General features: G+C 53.2%; 1 protein-coding gene across 1 annotated transcript; it reads left to right on the forward strand.

Moving 5' to 3' along the window:
- Positions 1–5,107: 5,107 nt before the first annotated feature.
- Positions 5,108–23,022, forward strand: TPRN (taperin; the record flags this gene model as incomplete). The annotated part of the gene is made up of 5 exons (XM_084298974.1): positions 5,108–6,256; positions 6,476–7,387; positions 20,657–20,837; positions 21,297–21,427; positions 21,794–23,022. The coding sequence occupies 5 exons, from the start codon at positions 5,108–5,110 to the stop codon at positions 21,854–21,856; spliced, it is 2,436 nt and encodes an 811-aa protein (XP_084155100.1). The 3' UTR covers positions 21,857–23,022.
- Between the last annotated feature and the right edge of the window lie 409 nt (positions 23,023–23,431).

The following is a 23,431-nucleotide window of genomic DNA, read 5'->3' on the forward strand; positions in this document are numbered from 1 at the left end:
TTAATATCTTCACTGTTTCCACTGAGTTCAGATACCAGTTTTCATTTCCAGTTCCTTTGCCCAGCTGCAAGCCCTCACTTTGTTATTGCAGAGCTGCTGGTGAAGGCTGCTCATCGGTTTTCTGAACGGAAATCCAAATATGTGAGCAATGAGTGGGAAAGGTAAGCATGCAGGCTTTGAAGATATGGAGAAGGATACTTTGTATCCTGCAGTGCTCTTAAATTCTGAGATACTTCAGCAAATTATGTTCATCCAAATGAGAAAAGGAAAGAAATAAGAGTGGCTGCCAAAGTAATGGGGGAAAAAACAACCTCGAGTACGAATAGTAATTGACCATTTGACAAACCCTGTGCAGATGAAACACTCTGTGGTCTAGCTGCGTTTGCTTTCACCCGAGTTCAGAGGGAGCTGACAGCACCCTGCTGCTTTCAAAACCAAGGCGTGTAGGAGCAGTGAAACACGGATGAGTTCATCTGTGCTCCTCTGCACCGCCCCAGGCAAAGCTCCACAAGAAACTTCCCCGCTGTGTCCGAGCAGCCCTCATGTCCCAGCTCAGCTGGCAGCCAAACAGGACAGGTGCACGAGGGGCTGGAAATGTCGGCCCCCAGAGAGCCTCTAGGCTGGAGAGCTGAGCTTCAGATGTGCTGGTTTGAGGCAAAAACTGTCTGAATGGAGAGGTTTGTACATGAGGATTGTAACTTTTGAGTTCTCAGTGGGCCCTGCACCAGCACGCTGGCTGCTTGGAGAGGGCAGAAGAAAGTTACTCCGAGGAACTGCCCCATTCTAGACGCAGTTTCTGGCTGGCTCTGTGGTGTCTGGGCATGGGGCAGTCCTGGCTGCGATGCAGGAGACCTTTGCCATCTCTGCTGCCACTGTTAACATGTTTCTCTGAGACTATCTGCTGCTTTGTGTATGATAATCAGGTTTCAAATACATGAATGTTTCTAGGTTTTAAGATGTGATTTAATAAAAAGAGACATGTCTGGGAAAGCAGGTCTTATCTCTCTCTTTTTTTTTTTTTTTTTTTTTCTTTTTTTTTTCCTTGTTCTCTGGCTGAGTTCATAAGACCAGGAAATGCTATTTGGCAAATGCATTTGCTGTGCCAGCAAATGAGGGAGAAACAGGCGCCAGGCATTTCTGAGTGGCAGTAGCAAGGGAAATGCTGAAAACTAAAGAGCTCCAGAGGTGCAAGAGGCCAGGATGAGCACTGTGCCCCAGGGATCAGCATGGCGTAGGGCAGGTAGAAGGGGAGAACAGTAAAAACTCCCAATGCTTTAACAAGGGGCCACCTGAGGGAGGCAAATCCTGTGATGGAGAGAGGATGGAGAGATTCAGAGCTCCAGCAGTATCTGTGGCTTCATGAGTACAGACTGGAGCTCTGAGTAACTTCCCAAGCATTCATCACTGTGCCTTCTCCTGGATTAAGGCCAATCTCTGAGCACCATCCCATAAACAGAGGCCTGGAGAAATTCAAGGGAGGATAAAAACCTGGTAGTCCTTCTGGGCACACCAGCTCTGCTCCAGGAGCTAGTGACTGGCCCTTCTCCACCCGGACATTTTGCACCCCCTGGGCTGTGCCCTCACAAGGGGAGGCCCTGGGCAGCCAGCACGGAGGGGTAGGAGGGTGTGGGTCCAGGACAGCGGGGCAGCAGCCCTGCAGATTGCTGCAGCCACAGGGTTCACCCGTGTGAGAATGGAGCAGCACATGCAGGTGTGCAGTGAGGATGGGTCCCTGCTGCCAGAGGTGCTTCTCCCATGGGGCTGAGGTGGGAAGAACCCACTTGGGCAAACCCTACTGCTCACTGTGTGTCTCTGAATGAAGCACATCTCCCAGAAGACCTCGAATTCACATAAGTCACTTTCTTTGTCCCGGGTCTGCTCGACTTCCAGGGTAAGTAGATCTGGCTTAAACTTCCAGCTACAAGCTTTCCCTTTTTCTCCAATGCTTCAAGTCACCTACACATTCCCCTTTCGCTAAGTGCTGTAACTGTAGTCCCTCTGAGCACAGAGACAGAGTTAAATAGATTGGACCGCTCACATTCTTCATTGCCATCACTTAAGGCACTTTTCTTCAGCTCTTCCAGTATTCATTTCTGCACCCTCCCCATTTAGAAATGTTGTTCTCCATGTGCTGCCACAACAGGTGTGACGTGCTTATCTGTCTCATCAGTGTGGCAGATGATAGAAACCACATTTAACTCCTCACCACCACCTGCACAGACAGCTTTTGGCCAGAGGCTTGGCCACTATTCTCCTTAACACCTTCACTGAGTTATTGGGGCCCTGAAAAACCTGGTGGCCAGAAATACAGCCTTTGTTCCTTATTCTGGAACCATTTCATGTCCATACCATGCTGTTTTGAAATCAGTATCATGGGATACAAAGTCAAATTTGTTGCAGAAGCCCAGACACAATGGATTATTATCTATCACCTTCTTCCCTCTGTCCTTGTGCTTTGTCACGAAGGATGATGTGTTGGGGACAAACCCAGAGCAGGAGCTGTGCAGGTGGAGTTCTCACTGCAGTTAAGGTTAAATAACGCATGGCTGAGTCCTGCTGGGCCTGGCTCTTTCCCCATTCCCTCGCCACCTGGCTGTACGTGGGGTTGTCCCAGCAGATCCTATCGGTGCCAGCCCTGCCCCTCTCGCAGGCAGCATTGGCCGTGCCTGGTAGTGACGTGTCGTACGTGCCACATCAGTTGTGCCCTGGTGCCACACTGCTGGGACACTGCAAACTCACGCCTGTGCTGCACGGTGGCAGCCTGCCATCACACGCTCTTGGTCCTGTCCCCTGCCGTTATCACACCTGGGTTTTGTAATCGAGTGCTTGTTTTTGTGCCAAAATATGAGAGGTGAATGGGATTCCCAGGAGCCTCTTAGAGCACTCAGCTGCTACTCCAGGGTTATCCACGGGTGTAAATACAGTGACACGGGGGATTAGCTCCAGAGCATTCAACAGCCAGCCAAGTTTCACTTTCCAGTCCTTCATGCTGTCTCACTGACTCAGCCTAGAAAAAAAAAAAAAAACAGTTGGCAGGAACTATGATAGAAGGCTCTACAACCTTGACTGGCAGGGGAGGACACAAATAATGGCTGGATTTTTTTTTTTTTTAATAAAGGCAAGAGGGCATGCAGCAAAACCAGCAGATGTCAGGTTCAATCCCCACAAAGGGAGGCGTTTTCTTTGTACCAGGTGCAAGACAAATTGCGTGATTCATTATTTCAGGATTTGTAGGCTTTACATGGGCTCAAAAGCCAACTAGACAAGACCATGAAAGAGAAATCCATTGAGATCTACGAGTACAAAGACACATTGTTGGCTCTGTAAGTGCCTGAGCCATGAGTCACCAGAGGCGGGGAAATGTCACTACCCGCTTGCCCTGCCCTTATTCTCAACCCCGGGCACCCGCTGAGGGCCACTGTGAGGGCCATGATGCGGGACAGTGTGCCATGGACTCGTGCCTTGGTTGAGCACAGTGGGTTGTGTGTAAACTTTAAACCACCCTTGTGTTATTAAAGCTTAACTGCAAAGAGCTGCCTCCTTCCGTTTCGCTCAGGTTTGCCTGCACGCAGACAGGGCAGGCAGCAGATGTGGGCATTGTACTATTTGTTCCCAGCACACTGGCAACTTTGGCAGCAAAATACCACCACCAGCCCCCTTCAGGTCTCACTGAAGGAGTACAATTGCCCTGCCTTGGCTCAGGAGTGCAAAGGTAAGAGCCTTACCAGCAAGACACAGTGCTCCTTCCAGTAAACAGGCCTGTATTTTCAGTGAGATGCTGGAATGAGGCCCTCACATTGGGGTGCGGCTCGGGGCAAGCCGGGACCTCAGCAAGTGCTGGCCAAAGGTTATTTACGTCACTGTGCCAGCAAGCGTGCCGTTCCCCCCCGCGCCTCATGGGCTGAGGATTTCGGCACACAGTGTTATCTGAGGCATGGAAAGTCCTGAGCTCTCAATTGTTTCCTGATTGCACAGACTTCCCAAAGAAACGTGGTGGCAGTTGATAACAGGCACTGCCTGGAAACTACGTGGTGGCGATACTTTTCTCTGCGCGTATGTGTGTAATGAGCAGCCATCACAGAATAGCGAAAGCAGTATGAAAAATGTTTTCCTGTGATCCTGTTTGCATGGAGCCAACCTCCCGCAGTGCTCTGCAGGCTCGCCCTCCTCCTGCCTGCGGTCCCGCTGCCCATCGCCCTCCCCCAGCCGTGCCTGCTGCCCTGCAGTGCAGACACCCCACTGTCTCCTCCAGAGCTTCCCTTAAAGTGCTTCTCTGATGTGCTGCCCACCACGGGCCTGGTATGACGCTGCTCTGCTGCCTGTTGCTTGTTCCTTTCTCTTGCTGCCCACTCACATCCAGACATCTGCACTTTGTCAGACCGCAGCCGAGCTGACAGTGAGGTGATCCTGACCAGTGTCTCTCGTTCCCTTCCCCTTCTGCTGCTGCTTCTTGTTCTGACACTTAGTGAGCCAGTCCAGGCTGCTAAACTAGGGGTAAAAAATGACAGATTTTAATTTCTTTCTTTTTGGTGGGGTTACTCACTGTAGCTTCTGGCAGACCACCAGTGCCTGAGGACAGACAGCTATGGCACATGCTGAGGGGAAGACCATGCTGGCACCCCTGCAGCCCCGCTGTGAGCGGATGCGAGGCTTTGGTGGGCAGAGACCTCAGCTGGGTGCCGAGCCCCTTCCCCTCTGCACAGGGCACGCCGCCCTTGCTGAAAACAAACTTTGGGGCCAACAGAGACCCACGTGGTGGAACCACAGTGTTTTTGGATGGCTTGGGGGTCACGCAGCCCCGACTCTCGGGCTCTCCATCTCCACGATGCCACGGCCACACCACAGCTCCTGCGGGCCCCGCCGGCTCCCTCCCGCGACCCCCTCTCCGTGTTCTGCGCGACCCCGGCCCTCACGCCCGGGGCTGCCTCAGGGCGCGGCCGTGCCCCCCGGCCGCCATGCCGCCCTCCCCGCCCTCGGGGCCGCCCGCCCCGCTCCGCCCCGCCGAGGGCGGCCCCGGGGGCGGCTCCGCGGCCGGCGGCGGGGCCTGCCCAGGTGCGGCGGGCGGAGGCGGCGGCCGCGGCGCGGCAGTGCCCCCTGTGCCGCCGCCATGAGCAGCGCCGAGCCGCCGCCGCCGCCGCTCGGGGCCGGGCCGCGGGCTCAGCCCGCCTGGAAGCGGGAGATCCTGGAGCGCAAGCGGGCCAAGCTGGCCGGGGCGGCCGGCGGCGAGGCGGAGCCCCCGGCCGGGCAGGCGGCGCGGGGCTCGGCGGCGGCGGCGATGGGCGAGCGGCTGGTGGTGGCCGAGAGCCTGGGCCCGCTCCGGGAGAACCCCTTCATGCGGCTGGAGAGCGAGCGGCGGCGGCTGCGGCAGGGGCTGCCCGGGCACGGCCCCGAGGCGGCGCGGCCGCTGCAGCAGCTGCTGGAGCTGTACAGCGCCGTGCCGGGCATCCGCACCATCCGCGCCGACAACATCCTCATCATCGAGTCGCAGCCCGACGCCGCCGCCGCCTCCTGCTTCGCCGACGGGGACTCGCTGCCGGGACGCCGCCGGGAGCCGGCCGCCGCCGCCGCCTCCTCCTCGTCCTCCTCCTCCCCGCCAGGGCGCCGCCCGGACCCGCTGCGGGAGCTGCTGGCCCGCCAGGGCGCCGCGCTCGCCGAGATCCGCGCCGAGCAGGTCTTCATCTACGAGGCGGCCGAGACGCCCGAGGCGGCCGAGCCGGGCACCGTCAGCCGCCTCCTGGAGAAGTTCGGGCAGCGACCGCGGGGCCGCCGCCGCCGGGGCGGGGAGGCGCTGCCCGGGCCCACCGCCGCCGCCGCCCCCCCCCGGGCCGGGCCGGGTTCCCCCCCGCCGGGGCCGGGCTCCCCCCGGGCCGCGGCTTCCCCGAAAGCGGGGCCGGGCTCCCCCCGAGCCTCGGCGCCGAAGACGGGACCGGGACCCCCGCCGGCGGCACCGGGCTCCCCCGTGCCCTTGCCGATCCCCCCCCGGGCCGCCAGCCCCCAGCCGCTGCCGGCGCCCCCCCTGCCCCCGGCGTCCCCCCGGGCTGCCGCCCCCCAGCCCCCGGCTCCCCCGGCGGCCCCGGTGTCCCCCAGGGCTGCGGCCCCCCAGGCGGTCCCACTCGCCCCCCAGGCACTGCTGGGTGTCCCCAAGGCCGCGGCTCCCCAGGCCAACTGCTTCCTCCACAAGATTGGCTCCAACTCCTTCACCGTGACCCCCCGGGGTCTGCCCCCCGCTGGCCGTGTCCCCGAGCCAGCTGGCCATGTCCCTGAGCCCCCCAGCCGTATCCCCAAGCCCATCGACCATGTCCCTGAGCCCCCCAGCCATGTCCCCAAGCCCATCGACCGTGTCCCCGAGCCCCCCAGCCATGTCCCCAAGCCCATCGACCATGTCCCCGAGCCCCCCAGCCATGTCCCCAAGCCCATCGACCGTGTCCCCGAGCCCCCCGGCCGTATCCCCAAGCCTGCTGACCGAGTTCCCGAGCCCACCGGCCGGAGCGTGCCGCCCAAGGGGCCGACAGTGCCATCCACCAGCGCTGCCAACGCCAGGAGGCCAAAGCCGGAGGAGGTCGAAGCGGCTGTGTTGCCCCCACCCAGTGCCAGTCTGGCCCCCAGTGCCACCCAGCCGCTCTCTGCGTATGCCCCCCGGGCTGGGGGCTCCTTTGAGATCCTCCCAGCCCCCAAGCCTGACTTGGCTGCCATCCCTGCCCACGACCTGCAAGCGCAGGCCCTGGCCAAGCTGCGCCTGAATTCGCGCAACTCCTTCGTCTTCGTGCCCCGACGGGAGGGCAGCCCAGCTCGGCCCGTGGCACAGAGCACGGGAGCGAGGCCGCCACTGTCCTCGCAGCAGAAGGTACAGAAAGAGCCCCCGAGGGTTTCCGCTCCGAAGCAGGAAGAGCCTGTCGCTTCCCTGCCGGCGCCTCTGGATCCGTTGGTACCTGTGACTTACATCGATGACATTGTGGAGCCAGACAGCGGGGAACTCTCCCCCAGGGTCAACTTGGCCACGAGGACTGGGAACTTGGCGGATCAGCCTGGAGGAGCTGGCCCTGACCTGGAGATGGAGTTTTCCTCTGTGCCCCTCTACAGACCTCACTCTGCCTCCCCTGGCCTCCATCAGAGGGGAGGCAACACCTTCACTGTCGTGCCCAAAAGGAAGCCCATTGCCTCGGGGCCGCAGACTCTTACTGATGGTGGTGGAAGGCTTCAGCGGGAGGAAGAGGAGGAAGAAGAAGAAAGCAAAGGAAAAGGCAAAGCTGTGGAGAACGCTGACGGGCCCCAGCCGGGGTTGTCCCATAAAAAGCGCTACCCCACCGTCAATGAGATCGAAGTGATCGGTGGGTACCTGTCCCTGGAGAGGTCCTGCATGAGCAAGACAGGCTCCCGCCGCAAGAAGGTAACTGCCTTGGGGGCCTCTGCTCTGAACAGGGAGGCCAAAAGTAGCTTCCTACTGCTTTTGGCTTGGCTTTTGGCAAGTGCTTTGTTTGTAGCTTAATCAATCCTGTGAGCTGCTGGGTGGGGAGATGAGCAGCAAGCTTTGTGCTCTGCTCCTTTTGGGAGCCAAAGGCGTGCCTGTGGGGAGCGGGATTGGCGCTGTCCCACTGAGTAAGTCGGAGTGGGATGTCACCTATGATAACCACAGGGCTGCCTACCATTGCTGCTTGGAGGTATGATAACGGAAAGGGAGATATTTCTGGTATATAGCAAATTGAGAGGAGCTGCATGGTTTGAATAGCTGCAGACTGTCAATCACTCTGTTTTTGCTCATGCGTTGAAGTCCCTCTTATCACTGCCTTGTTACAGAGTGCAATGGGCAGCGTGATGTTGGCGTCTTCCCCAGATTAGTGATCTATTGATAGAGGCTCAAGAATTAGGTCTCTATTAGGCAGAAAGAGATCAGCAACAACTTAACTCCTCTTGATATGATTATACCACCTGTCTGCTCATGTGTGGTTGCTGCTCTTCTCTGAAGAGCCAGGAGACTTAAAGTGCTCCAAGTTTCTTTGGAGCAAATGCCAGGTTTTCTCAGTGCTTGGGATCTAGTTTAGATTCTTGGGAGCCTTAAATTGGGAATTAAACTTTGTGTGGCATGATGAAATGTGTCTGGATGCAATCAAGACACAGGCATGTTGAAAGAGCGGGTTATTTTGCTGAACTGAAGAAGTAGGCGTGAATCGTTCTGCTCAGAAAGCAGCACACCGTGGTGACAGGCAGCATAGGCATCGTGTCACTACAAATCCCGATTTCTAGGCTTGCGGCGTGACATGTTTTTCCATAGCGGGAAGTGCTGTTTGACATTCCGTTACCTAAATTCAACTAAATATTTGATGGACTGAATCCACATGGGTGCCTGAGGCACTGAGCATTATAATTCAAGGAAATCCTTTGAATAGGATGCATCTCATTTGGAAATGAGGCAGCAAGTGCTATTTCTCTTGGCTTAATGTTATTAAGTTCCTTCATAGTAGCACACTGTGTATATTAATCTGATCATGACTAAGGCAGGTGGCAAATCTGAAGCACGAGAGCCTTGCATCAGAATAGGCAAATCTGCACAGGTGTGGATTTTTGCTAAGTGCTCCTGCAGTTTTTCATTGTCTCCTGCAGACAAGTTCTTAATCAGGCTGGAGTTGTTCTGCTTCCTAAACACCTCCACACTGCCACTGCTTCCAGCTGTTTCCTTGGCTCTGCTCTGTTCAGTTTGGGGCATTAGTAGGATTTACACCAAATCCTGTGTGACATGCATGGTATAAACTGCGAAAATATCAAGATGTGTTACAGTTATGGGTACTCTGAGGATGGAGTAGAAAAACTCGGAGATGTGCCCAACTCATGATGCTGCCAGAGGAGCTGATTGCTTTGTGCTGGACGCTGCTGCTGGAGCAGCAAGTAGTCTTGCTTGTAAGACAATTAACATCTTGTAAGAAAATTGACAGCTGTTTTGTCTGCTGAGTGCTGGATTTGTGTGGTGTCGGATGGGTCATGGAGTTTCTCTGCCTCTGTTCTTATCAGTGTAATGGCATTAACTGTGCCCCTCTGCAGGTGTTTTGAAAATGGAGTGTGGTGAGCACTGACTTGTGTGCAGGGGCTGTCCTGTGGGAGAGCTCGTGGAAAGTGCTGCCTTCTGGTGAAAGAGATTAAAGGCAAGGAGTGAACTGCCTGTTATGCTGCAGAGTTTTAGGCTGACATAAATGGGTAAGCCCTTCAGTAAATAAGGTCCAGCCTAAGGAGAAGCAAATAGAGACTTTTCTGGGTAAAACGTGGCGATGCAGTGGGAGAAGGACCGGGGTTTTCTCTCTGTTCATTTCCCCTCGCTAGAGGTGGCAAGCGTGGGATGTTATTTGACTTTGTAGGCAGGACTTAGAAGATGCAGTAGCAAACGGAAAGATTTCTGTTTACTCGTAACCTAGAGGATGTTTGTGGCTTTTACTCTGGATAATCAGGCTGCATGTTGATGCCTGAAAAGGAAGCAGCTCGAACTAGACCACATTCCTTGGTTTCTTCCCAAGAGATTGCTGTGTCGTCAAGGCAACCAGCCAAAACCGAGGGCTCTGTTTAAAGATAGGCTGGGGTTTGCAGAAACTTGGTTTTGGCCTGGATTGGGCAGAAGCAAAGCCTTCTGTGAGCTGGAAGCTGTAGTTTGGTAAAATCAACATCGCTCCTGCTGCTGGCTTTGGCACGCGGTGCCCGGGGCCTTCCGGGACTGCTCCCCCCAGGCATAGCCACCCCCTGCCTCAGCAGCTTCACGTCTGAATCCAGCTGGGGGTTTGCTGGCAGGTCTGTGTGTGCCAGCAAGCAGTGTTCAGTGAGACTTCGGTTACTTGAAAATCTTCATCCACTTGCTGGGATGTGGGAGGAATGGGGGCAAAACAAACAGCGGCCTGGGAGTGCCGCGCTCCTGGGGGTGGGCAGGCCTCAGGGCCGGTGTTGTGTCAGCAGGGACGCTGATCCTTCAGGGAAACACAAGTTATGTTTTTCTTCAAATGCTGAAATTCAGCCTCCTGGTCTGCCATCCGAGCCCTTCATGTGGCCACCAAGGTGCCAGTGACATGGGGCTGGCTCTGTCCGTGTCCCTGCGGGTGCTCTGGTGTGCTGGGGATGGGCCGAGTGGGCTGAGCGCTGCTGGGGGCTGCGTGCCGGCAGCTCCAGCCCTGGCTCTTGGGGGCACGGCAGCTGCTGCAGGGCCAAGTCCTGCTCCTGGCTTGGCTGTGGCCTGAAGGACGCTGCCTTCTTGCTGCTGGTGCTCAAGGTCTTTTGGAAAACAGCTTTATTGCTCCTTCCAGACACTTCAAGTATGCGAAGCAGCTATTTGTTTTGGGGCTGGAGCTGTCATCCCCAGCTAGATACAGAGCTGGTGAAGGGTAGAGAGAAATGCTATGGCTGTGTTAGGGGGAAAAATAAAGTTTTCCCAGCTCTTCTGTGTAGTCTTCTTGAGTTGCCGTGGTGGGACAGGCATTCCCTGAGGGCTGTGGTGGTGAACATGGGGTTGTGTGAGATGGGCCCTGGCCGAGACGTGCAGGAGGAGGGCAGAGCCCCAGTGGTGCTCATAGCGGGGAGTGGGCTACCCGTGTGGGCAGGGAGTTTGAGCTCTTGTCCTCCTGCAGCCACGGCAAGGCCCTTCAGCTCCATGGCTATTTGAAGAGACCTCGCAGTGTGGTTCAGGTACAGCGAGAGGTGTGGCTTCAGCTGGAAAACCAGGCGAACGTTCGCTGCCCTGAACGGATATGTTTGGGCTCCAGTGGAGCGCTGGGCGGTCGCTGGGAGAGGCCGGCTGAGCTCTGCCTGTGAGGACAGGATACGTGTGCAGGGGTGGAAGGAGACCTGCTGACCCGTGTTCTAAACAGGGGATGGGAGAGAGGATGCAGAGCGCAGCTGGTGACCTCTGTTCAACGCTTGTCTTCATCCTCTGCTATCACAGAAGAAATAAAGAAATCTCAGCCTGGCAGCAGTCCCAGGGGAGCACGGCAGCCCCGGGAGGAAGGGAAGGCTTTGCTGCAGGATGTGGAGCTGTTGGACCTCAGCGGATAAAATCTGGCTTGGATGAGCTAACGAGAACCAATCTTTGTTTGGTTACCTGTCAAAATAACGTACGTAGGGTTGTCGGCATGATAGAAATCTGAGTTTCTGTAGAACATGTGACTGGCGTGTTGGAGCGAGCGATCGGGAAGGACTACCAGCCGCCGAGCCAGTGGGGTGCTGAGGGGTGGTTGTCAGTCCCCAGGCTTCACACTCTCAACCCAATGGACTCTGCCGTGAAGGTCCTGTGCGTAGAGAGGTTGTCCAGACTCTGCTCCTTCCTTAGGTCTTGTCACTCCTCAAGTGCATCCCTCGTCAGTTTGTTTGCCCTCTCCAGGACCTTGGTACCTCTCGAAGATCCTGCAGGAAAGGTGACTTCTAAGCCAGGCAACCCAAATGCTGTAAGTAACAGGGCTTGAGAGCCAAGAGGCATCAGATTGGTGATGGTGTTAATACTTTTTGCTTGTCGGCTGGCTGTTTGTTGACTGCTGGGAGGTGAGCTGTAGCTTTGTATTGATAGGGCTTACAAGAACAAGATTAGGGGGATCCAAACAGCTGGAACCTAACGCCTCCCTGCTTCTCTGCAAAATTGTCTTTGAAGATGGAGTCTTCCAGTTTATGTCTGCTTTAGCACAGTCAATTTTCTAACATTTTGAGCAGCTTAAAACTTGAATGTGGCTTGCAAATGCCCACTTGAGTGTCTGTTGAAAAACTACTGCAAACACCCCTCAGCTTTTCAGCATGGACAGGATTGGGCAGCAGTTTTGTTGGTCTAACCTGCTGCACTTCTTGCTCTGTAGCTTTCCATCTGCTCACTTCTGCTGGAGATGGTCTCCTGTGAGAACCAGATGTAGGCTCAAGATGCTGGCAGGGATGAACACTTCAAGCTGTTGCCCAAACCTGTTTGGAGCAGGTCTGTACAGTGTGGAATCTCAATACTAGTGACTGCCTGCAGTATTTTTCGCAAGGTATAGCACAAGTAAATTAGCCCGGTGGTGGAAGCAGAAATCTGTCTGCAAAAACCTGGCAGATTCCCTCTCTGTGTTCTGGAGGGCTCAGGTTGAAGATTTGTTTTGTTGAACTTCTTGGAGAGCCTGTACCTTGCCATTTTCTGTCTCGTGACTGCACTTTGTCATGGAAATACATCTGCTGCCTTTAAGGAGAGACTGCAGTATGTATCTGACATGAATGTATTGAATTTTTGGCAAATGAGGTCAGCAGTCACAAGTGCTGCTCAGAAAATACATGTCTCGGATGATCAGACTTGGTGCCTCCCGTGTGGAGATGGTTTCCAGCAGCGGTCAGATCTGAGCAGGATACCAGGACGGTGCTACTTCCCTGCCTTTTTCTAATTCTGCTGATTTTAGACTATGATGGTGATGGCTGAAGACTGTAGGATCTCGCTGTGGTTGTAGTCTAAACCACCTCACAAGCTGGACCTGAGACATCGGTGGGGAGGTATGTTGTTTTTTCTGTTTCCTTGCTGCCTGCCAGCTGCTTCAAGTGCTGGTACTGTGCTGTACCAAAGCACTGGCAGAGCAGATGAGTCATGTTTATCTCCTCTCAGTAGTGGGAAAGTTTCTGCAGCTCGAGGTTCTCTGTGGCCTTGCCACTCCCAGGCTTTGCCCCGTGCAGCAGCAACAGCCCAAGCTGCTCCCAAATTCCCGCAGTGCTCTTCCTCCCATCTCCTGCCACTGCCCGCAGCCTGATGAATGGGACCGAAGAGCTAAAATAGAAACTCTTACGCAAATAAGAGAGGAGCCTGCCTTTGAAGCTGGGTAGGACGTGCCCAGGGCTTAGTCTGGCCCCAGAGCTCGAGAGGAGATTTGGAGCGCTTTGTGCTCTGAGTTCTGATCATGCGGATTACGGCTAACGTTATCTTAATCGGTTTCCTCAATCTATGCACCAGATGGGAGATAGTTTGTAATTTCCCTCTATCTCAAGTATTCAGCTTGTCTTGGGTTTGGGTTCCCCCCACGCACTCTGTTTTTTCCAGCATGTGGTCATGGTGTTCCTGAGAAAGGGTAGGGAGCACACGCTCAGACCGATGAGGGGAGAAGTCCTGCCTGTCAGCTGCTGTGTGGGAAGTGGCTGCAGAAAAGAAAACGTCAAGTTTCCAGCCTCTGTGGCAGTAAAGGAAATCTCAGTGAGAGCTGCAGCAGCACCTCCTCCACCTCTGGGCACCCTGGGGTTGTGCAGCTGCCCAGCTTCAGCACTCTTCTGCTGAGGGAAACCCGTGCCATCCTAAAGCCAGTGCCAAAGCCAGGCTCTTCCAGCGACTGCAGTGGGCCTGGGTATGCCGTGAGGCTGTCCCGTTATCTCTGTCTGGATGGTTTGTGTAGGAAGTCACGTGAAATGTCTGTGTCATACCGAGAAACTTCTGTAAACTTCCTGGGAAGATCTGGACTGAAGGAACTCTGTGCTGATGTTTTCTGAGAAGTGCCCTTCAGCTGATCATGGGAATTTGGCAGGGATCTGCTGTTTCACCAGCATCTGATGGACTATGAGTAAGCTGGAGGAAAACATCTCAAAGACAGTATGAGAGCAAAACGCTTGTGTGCTTAGGGAAATTGCATAGCTTGCAGCTAGTGAAAACACAGGTGTGAGGACACATCTGTAAGCCCCACGGTGAACTTGCTGCACTTAGTCATTTCTCTTCCAGGAAGCGTCTTTTGCATGTTGTAGTACAGACAGAGGGCAAGAGAGGTGTGAACTCTGACGTGCAGCATATACATGGAGCCTTTGGGCCTGAAGTCTGGAATAAGCTCCTTGCAAGGGTGGGAGTTCCTTCTGTTCCCGACTTCTCTGTATTCCTGGAAAATGATGCTCCCTCTGACCCATTCCAGCTGAAGAAGGTTCACTTTCCCTGAAACAGAAGCGTTTGTTCGGACTGCGCTGGTCAGGCAGGGCTGCACAGAAATGTTTGTGGGTGGCCTCTCCCAACACTGCCCCGCTTTGTAGCCACAGGCTGTCTGCATCGCCTCGGAGCTGCCTCTGGAGCAGGATCCTCTGCTGTGCATCTCGCACAGTGCTCGTGAAGACACCAAGCCTTGGCACTGATTGCTTCGTGTTAGTGCCTGCTCTCTTTGTGCATTCAGACGAGACCTGTGCCGTATATAGAGAGAGAGTTGCCCGATTCTTATGGGCTAAGTAAGAGCTGAATTGCTTGTTAAGCTGTCGAGGGCTCTGGCTCCTCTGTCTGCAGATGTGTGAAGGAATGAAGGGATCCTTTGCTGAATGGCTGCTTTGTGCCACGTCAGGCTTGGACGCGGCTGCCCGGCGGGTGGTTGGGCGCTGGGGTCTCTTCTTGGCTGACCCGTCGAGGGAAGAGTTAACCAAGAGCTGTCTGCCCTGCCATGCTCTCTGGGACTGTCCCTACCCTGTCCCTTCTCATCAGGAATTTGAAACTTCCCCGTGTCTTGTACAAGGAGTTTAATATTTCGAATCTCCATGCATTGCTCCTATCTACCATGTGCTTCAGCATATTGATTACACAGAGCTGGCTTTGTGGGTTGCCTTGTAAATGGAGACTTTCTTGTTTTGCCCTGTGGCTTGGGAGCTGGGATGCAGTCCTGGAGGCAATCTCTCCTTTGCCAGCAACACAGCACTGCACTGATGTGCTACTGCTGTAAATCTTTAGTGTTTCTATCTCTATTCAGTAACTAGCTCTGTTATGCAGTTAATCGTTGAGGAGGACTCAGTGTTGCTCTTACAAAACACTTCTCAGAAAAGCATGATCAAGTGAACCTAAGGTGGAGCAGCCAACAGAGCTCTTTGGTTTTGTACAGAGTGGCAGAACAGAACCACCTACAATTTTTGAGTGTGTTTAGGGTGCATCAGCCATAGCAACATGGGGCTAATCTGATAGAACCAAATCTTGCATCTCCCCCATCCTTAGGCACATCTGTCATGGAAAAACCCTTTCTTCTTGTGTCAAGGAAAGCTCTTTATCTTCTCCCAAATGACAGCCAATGCCTTTTTAATGTGCTGATGCTACTGAAAAGCTGGCCTGTATGTTGCAGCCCCCAGGGTACTGTTCCAGGCTGCCATGCATAGATTTTGTGCCTGGAGTTATTCAACAACCTGAGCTGACACATAACCCTGTTTCAGGTCGCGTACAGGCACATTGATAAGCTCATTGCTAACACATCCTTTATCTAAAAGTTGTAGAGAGAGAAGTGCACCAGGTGGGAGATCACTGAGTGCAGGTCACGATCGAAGCCCCTGCAGAGGGTGCAGCTTTGGGCCGCCGCCACCTCCTGCTAAATTTGCTGATCTGCGAGAATGCTCGGGCTGGGTCAGATGGAAAGCCCAGGGAAAACCCTTTGGGGATCTTTGTCTGCTGTGAAATGTCTACTTCTGCCCTCTGTTTCCAGACTTGCAGGCAGTTATTTGTACTTGCCCAGTGCCCCCCATGGCAGCACGGAGCGTGGAGGATGTTCTGCATTACAGCCCGAATGGGTCTTGGTGCACCAGGAGCTTTGCTGCCTGGCTGGTGACAGCTCTTGTGGATCTCTGTGGGGTGCTGCATATCAGCAGGTTTTCTGATGCACGCCCAGCTGTCTGCTTTTGCAGCCTCAGGTCTCTGGAGCGATGTCTTGTGCTCATTTCACTGGCCAAATCTCTGACTACCAGTGTAGTCAAACAAATGTAATAGTCAATGTAGTCAAACAAATGTTTGAAAGTGTAGTCAAACAAAACTCAATGTAAGGCTGTACAGAAATGCAAAGTGTTTTTTTTTTTTTTTCTTCAAAACACTGATTTTATTCATGCCTGTTTGAGGTTTCAGTCACTCGCTCTTTTGTAATCACGCTGAATTGTCCATGCTCCCAGCAGGTATCAACCGAAACCCTCCTGCTGGTGTTGCTGAGAAAGGAGGAGGCATTTGGTTGACCAGGCGTGAAAAGCTGCTAAACCAGCTGCCATAAATCACACCCAGCAGCTTGTTGGCAGCCCATGCACATCCTAGGGCTGTAGGAGACGGTGCAGTCCCTAATTCTGTCATTTCAGGATCATGTTGCTCAGAGAGAGAATGGTTAGAGGGAGGTTAGTACCTGAAAAGAGCAGTTCTTGATTCCTGATGCTATGCAAGTGTTGGTGTCTTACAAATGCTTGGGTAGCATCACCACGTCACTGAAACATTGCCATGTCCCTCCTGTCACCACGCAGCAGCCGCTGCCCTATCACGGTTCCTGCGTCAGGGGAGGCCATACGTGGACCCTCACTTGCTGGAACATGGTTAAAGAAGAGGGTGATTTTTTTTTTTTTTAATGACTAGAACAAATTTCTTTTTTTAAGACAAGGATTTGAATTTCCAAAGACATTCCTGTTCACAAGGTGTAAAACACCCTGCACTGACATTGCTTTGGCTCTGCCACACCTGCCCAGAAGTGAGTGCGCTAATGGGTGGAGAAAAGCCACAAGAAAGAATTTGCTTCTGGAGCTAATGATGCAGATTAGCCCCATGGTTTGCTGTGGAGATTTGCTCTGATATCTGTGGGTTGTGAGAAGCCACCGGGTGTGTGCCCTTTCATCAGCTGCAGAGGCGCACAGACTTTCCCACCTTGGTGTCTGCCAACCTTCATTGTTCGTGTAGCAGGTTCCTGTAAATTGGCTATTTTTATTTCTGTTCTGTTTCTGTATGTGGGGGTGCTTTTCCTGTTGGTCTGGGTGCAGACTAGGTCCTGACAGCATCTCCTGAAGCAGGCTTGCCTTTTTTTTTCCTTTTTGTTTTCCTAAGCTACATGCGACTACCCAGATTTAGGCTTGTTGGGCAATGTTTACCCTGGCTTCCCTTTCCTGGGTACTCTATTACTCAATACTGCTCAAATCCTAGCAAATAAATAAATGATTTTTGCTATGGCAACGAGAATCTAGTGGCTGAGCCACACGATATTCCCTGAAAAACCTGCTTCGTTCTTCCCAGCGTGGCCCTGATGGCCGGGTGGGCTGTTCCTCTATAGATACACGGCGTGGGGTTGAACTCTGGTTGTGCGACACGGTTCTGCGCAAAGCATTCAGTTGAGCAAATACTGATTAATCCCTGCAAACATCCACAGCTGAAGGGTGCAGAGTTTGTCCTTTCTGCAGCTGGTGGCTGCTGATGCAGCAGAGGCGGGGGAGCTGCACCGAGACGCCGCGAGCCGGCTCCTCTGACCGGGCTCCAGCGTGCTTGGCTCTTCTGGGACGCATTTTTCTTCTCAAGAAAATGACCCCGTCACCTCTTGTGTTTCTGTAGAAGTCTGCACGGTCTCTCAAGGGGCCGCCTGGCCTCTGACTGTACCATTACTGGGGTTCTGATTTATTTAGTTTTAGGTGCTTCTGGGGCCAACCCAGCCCATGCTCCTTACGTGCAGTTCTGACTGCTCAGCTCTGCTCCTTGCTGCTTAGAGGCTTTTTGAGGCAGCCATATAACCATGTTTTGTTTCCTCTTGTTTCCTCTTACTAAGTCATCTCCATCCTTTCCTGGCTACACTGAGCAGCTCTGCACTGCCCTGGCTGGCTCTCTACAGGGCTGTGCCTGGTTCTGGGGCCCTTTCCTGTCGGTTCTCCCTCTGCATGGGCAGAGGTGAACGCGTGTCCCCGGGGCAGCGCGCAGGAGCGGGGAAGGCAGTGGTGCTGGAGTCCGACCCCGTGCCAGCGGAGGGTTGTTCCCCCACTGTTTGCTTTGCCTGGGTGCGTCCTCGAGAGCTGCTGGGCCCTTCCTGCTCCTTGGTGCCTCGCCTTTGGGTGCAGGGCTTGGGATGCCAGCACGGGGCGGGCCAGCGCAGTGTTAGGGGGGCTGCACCATGGTGCACTCGTGCTGCTGTCAGCCTTCTTGCAGGCTGTGCTGCCTCGGGGAGGGCTTGCTGAAGCAGCAAACCCTCAGGGTATGAGCCCTCCCTCGGGCCCTGATGCGTGGGGCTGGCACTGCTGCAGGCAGCGATTACTTTTCATTTTGAATAACTTCAGCATTGCCTCCTACAGCGTTGTGGCTCCTCTGCGGCAGGGACCCGGCAAGCACGGAGCCTCCTGCAGCTCACCCAGCGTGGCCGCGGGCGAACCAAGCAGGGCTGCTCCGATTCGGGCTGGGCTGTGGCACGCGGCCTTGGGGCCTTGGGTGCTGCCGGGGATCCCCTGGTGACTGCTGCTGCTTCCTGCTCCTGCCCTGGCTTCGCTCCCTGGGTGGGGCTGTTTTCTCCCCTTGCTCTACACACAGCTTTGGTCTAAATTGGTCTCAAAGTCATTTTTCTTAGAGTTTTCCTTCTGTTAGCAGAGAACCAGGAAAACCTATTTGCGCCTCCCAAGCTTAAATTTGAAAAACCAGGTTGATCTGTCCTGTCCCCTTTGCTTGCCACGCTTAGTCATGTGTTGCCCTGCAGCACATGCTGGCAGTGCTGTGCCTGGTCCTGGGGCGGCCCCGCAGCGTCAGGGAGCACAGGGCACCGCCGTCCTTGCAGCCCTTGGAGCACAGAGGCCACATTGTGAGCTCTCGCTGCCTGGCTCGGGTCAGGGAGCATCTAGGGCAGCAGCAGGGGTAAGAAATTCAGCAAACACCAGCCGGGGTGCTCTGATCTTCAGGGCTGTTTCACTGCACTCCCTTTTCTCAGAACTGTAATCGCGCCCCATGTCACCTGGGGACAGCTAAAGTGGGGCGAGGCAGCTGGCTGCCCTCTGCTTCCATCCCCTTCTCCTGGGGTGTGGGGAAGGGAGGCAGCCTGTGCCCGGGGCACATCCTGGGCTCGGGCAGAGCAGCACGATGTAGCAGCCAGCTCTGCTGTGTCCGCAGGCTCCCACCCCTGCAGTCGTGGGCTCGGCCTGAGCAGGGCACTCAGTGGCACCAGGGTTGCACCAGGCGAAGGAGATGCCGAGGTGGCTGCTGCTGTTGCAAGAAGTATTTGTGTCTGAGCAGCACGCGTGGTGTGAGGTTGCCTGAAAGCTGCTTAGGGCCGCGTGCTGTTTCTTGACCTCTTGTGTATTTTGTACGTGAGGGAAACAGCAAATACGGCACGTGGGGCAGGTGTGCTGTACTTTCTTCCTTCTGGTCATTACACAGGATCAGAAGAAATCTTCTGAATCAACTGGTTCCTACTGCCTGTCACAAGCAACTGTGTCTGTTAATTCTGTTCATAACCCTATTAGCTCAGTTTTAAATGCAGTTATAAGTAAAGGGATCTCAGCACCCTTTTAGGCAGCTGGTCCTGAACCTTGATCCGAGTTGGCTAGATACTTCCTTATTTTTGGCTTAAAGTTATTCCTGGCAAGCTTATCCTCCTTGTTTGTCTGTGTTGTATGCTGGCATCAGCAGTTCTTCTCTGCTCCTTGGTGTTTATTTTTTTGGTGCACTTACAAAGAGCCATTATGCTTTTTCTCAACCTTTATTTCTGCTGGCATGAACGGGCTGAATTTCATCTCCACCTGTTCAAGAATGATGAATTGTAACCAGATCTTCTAAGCAGGAGTGTAGGTAATGATTAGGACAGGTAAAGCAGCAGGTGAACATTTCCTGCCCTCAGCTTTTGCTTTGGATTTGGAAGACCGTATCTGTAGTTACTGTGTCTGGGTTTGGCCTTCCCACTGCAGGGAAGATGTTGAGAAAATGGAGCAAGTCCTTCAGAGGCCACCAAGGGCTTGGGCGTGAAGCTGAGGAAGCCGTTCTGCTCAGCCTGGAGGAGAGGAAGAGGCTCTGATCACTGCCTCCTGCTTCCTGCTGGGTGTTAGAGGGAGGTTGGAGCTGGGCAGTCCCAGTTTCCAGTGGAAATTCTTTGCTTCATTCCAGGTTTAGTTAAGCAGCATCCGAATGATGATTACAGTCCTGTAACCAATTCAGAATGTTCTCAGTTATTCACAGGTGATGAATTTAAAATCCTGAGCAGGCTCTCAGAGCAAGGGCTGGTCTTAAACATCATCCCATGTGTAGGGTTCTTGCTGTCTGGTCTTCTGAATGACCCATGAAATTCTGTTTTTTCCCTCAGCCAGGTTGCATGTTGGAGTCATCTTCATTTCTCGGTCTCTCAGTTATTGCACAAAGGTCACTAGTGAGAATATTTAATAAAACCAGTTTTGAAACAGTATCTTAGGGACCTCCCATTTTTCCAGTATTTTCGCTCTCTAATACCACCTGTTACCGTCCTTCCCTTAGCTGCTTCCATCTTCTTACTTCTGGTGTTAATTCTTTTTTTTTTTTTTAATCTACCAGAAATAGTTTTTTTGCCATGATATCCTCCCCAAAATTGGTCCTAATCACTGATGTTTCTATTGCCTAGAGCATGGGTACACAAACGAGTCGGCAGGCATTAGAGATGCCACCTTTTCAACAAGAGGATGCGAGGATGCTCTCCTCTCCTTGCCATGTCCTCCTGAGGGACGTGCTGGCAGCTCCTGGCTGCTGGCATCACGATGTTAGGTGGTGGCAAGGCGTGTGCTGGGGCAAAACACCGGAGCACCTCTGAGCCTCCTGACTCTGTCCCATCTGTTTGGCCATCTGCCTTTGTGGTTTCTGTCAGTGCGGTGTGAGGTTCAGCAAGGCACGTGGGGAGAGGTGTGGGAAGACGCGATGGCTTCCTGTAGGGCAAAGCCCTGGGATGGGAGGTGGTCATTGCCAGAAGAAACCTGGGGGTCAGTGGTTTCTCATGCTGCTTTGTAATAGTTCTTTTTTGCTGTTGTCTAGATGAAGATCTCCTTCAACGAGACAAGTTTGCAGACCATGTTTGAGTATCCGTCAGAGAGCTCACTGGCAGAAGAAGAGGACGAAGAGGAAGGACACGCTTCTGAAACAGAGGAGGACAAGCCTTGCACCTTTCACATTCCACGCCCAAATAGCATTTTGCATCCCAGTACACCTAACTCAGGTGAGCGAGGTGCTCTGTTGGCATCGTGGGGTTATTGGTGGTGTCTGACACTGTCCATGTTTCCTACAGCCCATTATGGTGCTCCATGCAGCTGGAAATGTTCATGGAAGTGATCTTCTGCCAGCTGACAGCAGAACTGGGGCTTAGTGGGGGCAGGGCTTGAAACAGATCAGGGAACTCCCAGACTTCTCTTGCCTGAGATGCTATGTGTTGTCCAAAACTTAAAAATACGCTTCATGCTCCCTGCTAGGTTAACTGAGAGGGGTAGGTGGTGCCATGATGTCTGCTAGGGAGCTGACAGCCCCTAGAGAGAGTGTGGCATGGGCTTTTACCTGCAAAAGGAACAAGTTCCTTGTCCATCCTGCTGAGGGACAGCTTCTGTCCTGTCCCTGGCCAGGATCCTGACCCTTCTTCCTTTTGGAGTGGTGAGAAATGCTCACGTAAGCTTTGTCCTTCCAGCAGATCTATCCAGCTACACCCCAAAGCACTCTGTGAAGTTCAGCGAGTGGCAGGAGCAGAAGTACGAGGAGATGCCTGCCTCCGAGAGACCCCTCCCAAAGGAAGCTGACTCCCATGGGAACCAAGTCATGGTGAGACTTCAAAGCAGGTTGTGGTTTTGTCCTGTCCCGCTTTTATCCGGCTCTTGGATTAGTCTGGGCAGCGGGTGGGACAGGACGTGCCTTCCCCTGAACACCTGCGTGGCACACCTCGCTGGGCAGAGGAAGCAGAGATCAACACAAGCTTCCACTGCCCCCAGCAGCCCTGCCTCTCCCTGTGTGTGACGAAGTCTTAAGGCAGCTGGCACGCTTTGTACTGCAGGGCACTTTTGGAGGGGAATTAAATGTGCTCGTTAGCCCCGGGCAAGGTGCCAATGCAGCCTGCACCACCCAGAGGTGTGGATACTCACTTGCTCTAGATCTGATGATGTCTCCGTTTCGACTCTGCTTTCTCCACAGCTCACCCCAGCGGAGAAGGGCGGACTCTCCGACTTCAGCAGTGAGCCTGCCCTGTACTTCTGATCGCTTCATCCTGTAGCCTGCAGCAGCAGCTGCTGGACAGAACCCGTCAGTGCATCTCCTGAGACTCCACGCAAGCACCACAGAAATAAGCTTCTGGGTCCCTCCCTCATCGCAAGTTTTCAGAGGATCCTGATGCCAAGGGTGGACTAGATGCCATTGGGTGTCTATGGAGAATATTTGCACTGGATTCTGGGACCTAACTACTACTTTTAGGGCATATGACTTACTCTACCTGTGGCCTTGCATATTCCTTGTTCAAGATCAGCTGTCGATAAGACAAGCCTCTTAAGAACCCATCTGTAATACAGGATGGATGCAGATTCTCTTAGTACTTACCTGAATCTGCTCATCTGAGCACCGTATGGGGTCTGGACAGCTTTTGTAACACTTCCTTACTGGGGTCCCTAACGAGAGAAAAGTTCTGAAGGTTGAGCACTGGGAATATCTGGGCAGGTAGCTGGATTCACAGAAGTGGTTGTGATGTGACAGTGGGATTACAGTGGGTGTCAGCTTGGAGAACTGTTGACGGTTCATGTTTTGTTCCCAAAATGTTTCTGGGTCTAGTTTCCCTGAGCTGTCATGGAATTTATGTGCCAGTTACGTTCTTGTGAAGGAAACTGAATGTGAGGGATGGGAAGGGGAATAAATGCTTTTAGTTATAGGTGTCACTTTTGCACTGATCTGTAAAGAAGTGTCCAGTCTAGCTTGGCTTGAGCCTCTTGGAAGATTCCCAAACATTGGCCATAGCTTTGATCTCTCCGTAACTGCCTCTGCTGTCCAGTCTCTAATAATTGCTAATTGTGCTTGTTTGCCAGTTCCTCTTATTTCGTTCCAGAATCTAATGAGGCCAGGTCCACGATTTATTTGTCTTGGTGGGGAGACTTGCTTCTTGCCATGCTCACTCTGCTTCTCTATGCAAAGCACAGAAGGGCTGTTTCACTCCTTTCTTCTGCAGAACTTGAACAAGGAATATGATTTTTTTTTCTAGTGTTTTTATAGTTCCATTGTAAATGTTTAATGCAGCCAATATGCAAAGAAATCTGCTAGACTCTTCCATTTAAATTCTCTACTACTGTAAACTCAGGGTCAAGATTGCACTCTGGAAAAGCCTGAACACTGCTGCTAATGTGATTTGTACTTCTGAGATTAAAAGAGATGCGGTTGGAATAGATACGGCCTCTTTGGGCTTGGTGAAGAGTGGTACCCCAGCATGTGGCTCTGTCTAAAGGACCAGGCTGGCATCTTTTATGTTTGATGCTTTTATTGGTTTGTCTGTTATGAATGTCAATGAATGTCAAGCTGACACCGATCTAAGAACTGAAAATGTTTTGGATACCTTGCACTCATTTTGGTGTATATTGTAGCAGCAGGAGGAAGTTTGTTCTGCTGAAAAATACAGTTGAGGATAAGTGATAGGCCATACCTACTTCTGCCTGTTCTCCTCTTCATCTGCCCTGGGTGCCTGTGTATTTCAGGAAAGATAATCCATAAGAATGAGATACCAGTTTGTTAAATGTTGGCTGGAGGAGCAAAGAAGCACTTTTCTCCTCATTGCACTTCTAAGACTCGTCCTTT

Source organism: Netta rufina, assembly GCF_964035555.1.
Source record: "Netta rufina genome assembly, chromosome: 20".
Lineage (NCBI taxonomy): Eukaryota > Metazoa > Chordata > Aves > Anseriformes > Anatidae > Netta > Netta rufina.